At 53.3% G+C, this 7414-nt stretch overlaps 1 protein-coding gene across 1 annotated transcript; it reads left to right on the forward strand.

Annotated features, from left to right (window-relative positions):
* Window positions 1-538: 538 nt before the first annotated feature.
* Window positions 539-5718, forward strand: MEPE (matrix extracellular phosphoglycoprotein). The gene is made up of 5 exons (XM_009101587.4): window positions 539-569; window positions 1287-1358; window positions 2940-2993; window positions 3134-3226; window positions 3327-5718. Exons 2-5 carry the CDS (start codon window positions 1299-1301, stop codon window positions 5310-5312), a joined length of 2193 nt encoding a protein of 730 aa, XP_009099835.1. The 5' UTR covers window positions 539-569; window positions 1287-1298; the 3' UTR covers window positions 5313-5718.
* The last annotated feature ends 1696 nt before the right edge of the window (window positions 5719-7414 follow it).

Raw genomic sequence — 7414 nt, forward strand, 5'->3', positions numbered from 1 at the left:
TTTTTTCTTTTTTGCCACTCTTCTCTTTTGCGCTTGCACAGGTTTAACTCAGAGGGGTTGAGGCTGAAACCAAAAAAGCAAGTGTCAGAAGACACAACATGGTGGTGGCTCTCTGTTTGGCCAACACTGCCCTTCTGTGCCAAAGGGCCAGGACCAGACCTGGCTCTGGATCTTACCCTTCCATTTCTGAAGCCCTGCCAGCTTTCCCATGTTGGTCACAGTGAGCAAGCCAAGACCCACTGCACACCCTCTTATCAATAACCAAGCTGGATGTTTGCCACATTAAGATCTGCACTAATCATTGAGCAATTTTGCCTTTAGAACAGATATTTATAAACTGCTCTTTCTGTTTATCCAACCAGGTGGAACATTTGATAGCTGTCTTTTACCACAAACACATTTTTAGCTGGAAATTACTCCCCCTGGTTATCTGTGAGTACTGCCAGAGATGACAAATGTCCCTGGGCAGAAGCTGATTGGCTCTGTGCACCCAGGGCCAACTTTAAATTTCAGCAAAGTGGGCACAGGCTCTACAGTCTGCCACTGGGACCTGCCTCAAACAGGAAAAGGTAATCTTCTTACCTAGCTTCCTGCCCCATCTCTCCCTAGCCCTTCAGCTCTGCTGTCCCTGAGCAAGGATTCTCTTGCTTTCACTCCAGGCAAGGTACAATGGGGATGGGGACATCCCGATCCTTGGCTGTGCACATCTCTTGAGCTTACATTGCTTTTGTACTGCTGATCTTTGTGCATGTATTTCCTTCTGGTGTTTACTGTAGCAATACTGGTATGGCTTCAGTCTCTGGGATGGACCTGCAAGCCCAAGCAAGAGTGGTTGGGTGAAATGAGAATTGGCCAATGGAGATATTGCCTGCTGCCATTTATCAGCACTGTGAAAGCCTAAAGCCTGCTGCTTTCTTAATTTGGATTTATGAGCAGCTTAGCTTGCAGCAACTTTAGGGGATCATGTATTGCAAATATCCACCCAAGCTGCTTTGACAGAGGAAGTCAGGCAGTTTTAATAGCCAATGTCAGAGTTCCCACTCAGAGCTGCTGGGTTTGCCCTAAGCACATGGTGAGAGCATTGCCCTTGTTGCGAGGGATGCAAAGAGGCAGGACAATGCCAAGGGCCATTGCAAAGCCTGGGAAAAGCTGGGGCCACTGGAAAACCCTGCTGCCATGGGAGCTTTGGGATAGCAGGAGCTTTTAGGTTGCTGCTAACCAGGATTATTGAGGACCAGAAGTCCCAGAAATAAAAACTGCAGCAATGCTTCACTTTGTACCTCCAGGAGCAGTCCAAGATGCAAACATCCCTTGTCTGTCTGTGCCTGTGCCTGCTCAGCACAGCCCTCGCCACACCTGTGAGTACGGTTTTTCCTGGGTTCCCAGCTACTGCTGGAAGCATGAGATGTGCTATCTGGTGCATCCCGGCATGCTTTCAGCAATGGGAAAACATGGGTTGTAGTTGTGTACACTACCTCTGGTGCTTGGGGAATGGAGTAAGGTAAACAGCAGAGGTGACCCCAGAAGAAAAAATATATATTAGCACTGAGGTGGCTGAGCATGTTCCTTCAGTTTAGCAATCAGGGCATTGCACAAGTGTCCATCTGGGTGGCTGTACCTCCTGAATTTTTGTGGATCTGGGATCTGCCTGATGCTTTTGGCCTGCAAATGGCCTGAATCAAGCCACAGGAAGGGAGGTGTGGGAAGGATGCTCATCTTACCTGTGTTGAGAACAGCACTCAGAGGGGTGCCCACAATTATTTTCCAGCTCTCCTAATTTGAAATATTGAGAGATTTAACTAAAAACAGGGCAAGCTAAGATGAATATAATAGGAGCCATTTTTGTCCTGCATAACTGTTCCTCAGCTTACTAAATACACAGCTAGAGTGGAAGTCTGCTCCTAGAAAAGGCTTGCTTTTTTTGTCAGGGTAAGGAGGAGGGAAATCCCATCTTCCCTGAGATGGCCCCTCTCATGTGTCTTTTACCCCTTTCCCACCTGTCTTTTACCCCATAGAGCAAGCTCTTACAACCTGGTCTGTAGCAGAGCAGCCCAGGGGAAGGCAATAAATCAGCACAGATTTGCTTTTCAGATAGGAGCAGAGATGGGAGTTAATGCTATGCTGTGTGACCAGAACTGTAATCCAGCCTTTGACACTGTTCACAAACAATGAAACAACCTGGGGATATTCAATACCTTGGGGTGTGTTTCTGCCTCTTCAGTTGGGCTTGGGATGTTTCAGCGACTAATTTTCCTGAAATCAAAGAGGACTCTCCTCTATGGGGCTGTCTCTCACTCTGGCATGTAAGGGATGCCTGAAATGGCTTTGTGGGGCTCACAGAATACTCGCACCAGAAGGTTCCCCAACCCTGAGGGATGCACTAGCCAATACCCACCAAAAGATGCCAGGATAATCAGGGAGATCTGGAAGCCTGCAAGCATGTGCAGAAACTCAGCTGTGAGGACACACAGGTTGCTGCTCAGTAGCTTAGTAAACACTGGAAACTCCACCAGTTAACCAGGTCTGGACTCTCATCACAGGCAGATCCAAGCAGTAAGCAGGAGCATTCTTTTGTGAGCAATAGTGTTGTGTATTAAAAATGCTCTGTGGTAAAATCCTCTACATCAGACTCCAGAAAAATGTTATTTGTTATTTATCAAAAATACCATAAGAAAGTTAGCATGCAATACAATCATGCTGTAGCAAAATTCACAATACTTTTCAGACCCTGGAAATGGGATTTTGACCTTTTCTACTACTGCTGTCTTTAAGTCAGCATGCCAGCTAGCGCGTGGGAATTTGGTGGCTTATCACTGCAGTTTTCCCACCCTTCCCTAAAGGTGAGAAAGGGTGGGTGGTCAGCAGTTGGCACTGGCAGCTGCCTGTATGGTAAGGCAGTGTTAATGCCTCAGCTCTTCCCTGTGTTTTGCTGCCCTCAGGTGCCACCGCTGCTGCCTGAGAGAACTGCTGGGAACTGTGTGGGCCAACACCGGGTACGTATCCTTCTGCCACCTCCTGGGGCCTCAGTGGGTACTGGTGGGACTCTACTGCAGTGCCAGATGCAGAAAGGGAAACTTCTGCCAATGTAATTAATAAGAAAATTGTGGGGTTTGATGATTTTCTTCCCCACCAGATTCTTCTGAAAAGCTGCAATGCCAAGCATGGCTTCTACATTTTCAAATATGTTTACTCATTCTCAACACGGAGGAACCAGACACAGATAAAGGTAAGGAGGTAGCCAGGGGACACTGCGGGACACTGGCCTGCCTGCGGTGCCTCCAGCAGCAATCTATCACTCTGACCTCTCCCTTGTGTGTATTACACAGAAAGAAGAGGCTGACCCCCAGAGTATCATCCCCAGCCACTGGCTGGATGAGGGCAATGCCAGGCGGGAGCCGCCAGCTGGGTCAGCTGGGAAAGCCCCAGAGCACAGTGACAACAGCAGCACTGAAGTAATTGAGTATGGGATTATCTTCAATCCTGAAAACCGCAGCACCCCGGGCATCAGCAGGGATGGTCCCAGTACTCACCCTGGCACTGGCATGCGAGCACGTGGCAGTGGTGGTGGCATGGGTCCCACCCCATCCAGCTCAGAGGGCAGCGGTGATCTGGATTTGGTGGTGGAAGCTGATGGCGGTGTTCCCATTCTTCCTCAGGGTGAACGCCCCAATGAGTTTGTGATGGGGAACAGGTCCATGGTCAGAAGTGAGAATAAGGATGATGGTGCCCCCAGGGTTGTTCCGCTGGGGGGAGCCATGACTGCTGGGAGGGGGAGGGCCCCTACTACCAGAGGGGCAGGGGATGAGGGCAGTGGAGAGGCCACTGTCTCTGGCCAAGGGCAGGAGAGTGTTAAGCAGAGTACAGGGACAGGAGGCATTGCTTTGTCCTCTGTCACTGAGAAGATGGAGGATGTCCAAGTGGATGCTGCAGGTGTGGATGAATACACTTACGTCCCCGATTCAGGCAGTGTCACCATCACCCATGGAAGCATGGGCAGCACAGACAGGGCCAACAGCTTCACCCAGGTCTCTCCAGGCAAGGATGACGAGGTAAACATCTTCATTGGGAGGGCCAACATCCATGTGGGGGAGCAGGTAACCACCCAGGCTAGTGTCACAGTGAGCAGGGAGAATGACGGCATCCCCTCTGTGGGAAGCAGCAGGCCCGTCCGCAAGCTGGACGCCACTGTGCCACCCAGTGGAGATGAAGATGATAGCAAGCCTGCCCGCAGGCAGCCTGAAAGACTGGCCACCACAGCCACCCCAAACCATGGGAACAGCGTTACCAGCAGCCTCAGGGACGGCCGTCTCACTGGGGAGGATGAGGAAGGTGCCACCACCATTGGTGTTGATAGAGGACTGGTAACCTCTGTCCCCTGGAGAGTCACTAGTGGTGACATTACCAGCCCCACAGTGGCCAGCATCCACGGGAAAGATGATGATGAGTTGAGAGGAGAGGGGCAGAAGTCCAAAGGGAAGCCAGACCATGTGGCTACCATGACCCCCCACCACAGGGGTGACATGGAGGCCACTATCACTGTCCCAGCCAAAGGGGCCAGCATCCACCCAGCCGCTACTGAGGGGGACCACACCACCCCATCAGTGACAGCCAGCGACCACAAGGCAGGCATGGGCACTGTGCTCGGCAGAGGAGGGAGTGGGGAAGTGGGTACAGCCACCTCCACATCCTCCCGTGTGGAGGCACGGCCCAGGGCAGGGATGAGGGTCCGTCCAGGGGGAGCAGGGCTGGACAAGACACCCAGGATGGACAAAGCACCATTCCCAAGTGGGAAACCTAGTGGTGGGGTGTCGAGGGGGGCCCAGAGAAGTGTTGGCAGCTATGATGGTGACGCTGGGGGCAGATCTCTTGCCACCAAAGGAGGAGCCAGCCCCACTCCACAGGCAGGTCAAGACATGGGCAGCATAGCAGCAGGCAGGGGCTGGGAGTGGGGGCAAGGTGCAGAGAGTGGGACAGCGGTGCTGGGGGTCGGGGGCCGCCGTCTGCCTGGACACCATGGCAGGAGGCTAGGGGCTGGGGTGCCGGGCACCATTGCAACACTGGGCCGCAGCCGGCAGCTGGACCAGGTGAAACGTGCTGACGAGCTCCACATCCACGAGCGGGCCTTTTACAGCCTTGGCGGGGCAGGTGGGAGCCCCCACGGCCCCTACCCTGGCCTCGGGAGTGCCGACAGCAGCCAGTCCTCTGAGGGGGACCGGGGCAGCCACAGCGAGAGTGGACAGACGGGACTGCAGCCCTCAGGGTGGGAATCCCCAGGGTACCCCCAAGGCCACTGGATCCAGGGGCCCCTCTGAGGCGTGGCCAGTATCCACCCCGGTAGGCTCCAGCCAGTCCAGTGGTGGAGTTGGGGGGTGACTCGCTGTGTTTTTCCCCTTGACATCCTCTCTGTGGGCTCTGTTCTTGCCTGGGTGAGGGGCAGGTTGCTGGGGGGCAGAGAGTGCTTCACAGCTGAGGAGCCAAAAATCACTGGTGCATGCAATCTGCTGTTAATCTGGGAGAGGCTGCACATGGTGCAGCAGCAGGAATGCATGGGTGTGCTGTGCTAGACAGCCAGGGAACAGCAGCTATGCTACAGGGCATAGGGTAGCGGTGTTTGTGCACTGATGCAAAGCAACTAAAGAAGCAGTGAGAAAAAGCCTCTATCCTCACAGTTTCACTTCCAGCCTACGGGAGAAATAAAGGCATTTCTGTACCTATGGATCTGCTGACTCTGGTGTTTACAACTGGACTTCAGGCAGTTACTGCCACAAGCAGCGTGCTGGGGGTGGGCTGGTCCCTGGGCATAAGGGGATTTCTGGCCCCAGCACATCCCTGGCCCTGCCATTTCTTGCAGGACTGCAATTTGGCCAACAAGCCCTACGAATCCCTCCCTTGGGATACCAGATCCTGCCCAGGGCCACCGGCATCCCTGGGCTTGCTAGGGAGGCCCACAGAGCATCCTACCCCTCGGTTCATCCACCTCCCCCAGCAAGAAGTCCCCATTATGCCCTCCTGATGGTACATTTCCTGGACACACTGTCCTTCCAGGAGCACCATAAGACTGACTGTGCCACCACCAGTCCTGTCACTGGCCCCTGCACACAGGCCAGACTGGGCTTCGACACACTGGAGCCATGCCCTCAGTGTTAATCAAAGTTAATCACTGTATATGCAATTTCAAGTTGCTTTTTCTGTCTGAGAAGCTGCTAAAACAGGCGCGTTCAGGAGCATGCCAGAGTGAACAGCACAGTGGGAGAGGTGTTGAGCCTTGAGGGGAGAGGTATTGCCTCAGCACATGCTGAGGGGACTCACCACCAGTGCTGTGCCCATGCAGGAAGCAGGTAGGAGCAGCCAGGTGCAGCCACGATGTCAGTGAAGTACTCACAGAATACCTGCTTCCCTGCCCTCTGCACACCTGCATGCAGGGAAGTGGCAGATCCTGTTATGGGATCCAGAATCACAGGATGGTTTGGGTTGGAAGGGACCATAATGATCATCTAGCTCCAACTCCCCTGACACAGGCAGGGATGTCACTCTCTAGACCAGGTTGCTCAAAGTCTCATCCAACCTCGCCTTGAACACTTCCAAGGATAAAACATCCATAGCTTCTTGCAGCAACTTGGTACTTAGGGATCATACATAGTTGATTCATGCTGGAACACTAGGACACTGACTCACTGGTTCTATAAGCTACCACCAGCTCTTGGGACTCTGCTTTGCTACCGCTCATGCTCTCCAGCAGAAAAAGTCAAAATTGCATGTGCCCACCATGGCCCCCACCAGGACATTAGGCCCTGGCATCTGCAGGGAAGGAGCTCCATGTACCTTGGTCCCAGTGCTGCAGAGACATGGAGATTTAGGCAGCCTGTGGAGGGATTTGCCTGAAGCTTCCCAGGCTCGGGGCAGCATGCAGAAGACTCCCAAGGGCTCAGGAACCTCCCATGCTGGCCCATCCAGCTCAGACTAAAAGGTGCTGCAGGGCTGCTGCCCTTCTGGGCTGGATAACTCACCCCTAGAATTGCCATGGCACATCACACCCCTGGATTTATGGACTACGGCAATGCTCTGGGGGTCTAAGGCTCGGCACGATTGCTTGGTGAATGAAGAGGATGGTTTTGGGGTCTCACCGTTGACAGGGTTGGAACTAAGGAGTTTGCAGCCCCGGCCTAGCGCCCAGGCCCCTCCGTCCTCAGTTCTGACCATACCCTTGTCCAAAAGATTGGGCAACATCCTTAAGCGAGGGCTGGGCACCATCTAGTGGAATAAAAAGCCTGTTACAGGGAATGTTTTGTGCCTGTTGAGTGATGTCCAGTTCTACCTGATGCTGGCGTGGGCACTGCTGCCATCTTGTCCCACTGCTTCCCCAAGGTCCTGGAGAGCTCTGGCTGAATGGCAAGGTCAGGTATAAAACTGGCTA

This window comes from Serinus canaria, chromosome 4 (genome assembly GCF_022539315.1).
Source record: "Serinus canaria isolate serCan28SL12 chromosome 4, serCan2020, whole genome shotgun sequence".
Lineage (NCBI taxonomy): Eukaryota > Metazoa > Chordata > Aves > Passeriformes > Fringillidae > Serinus > Serinus canaria.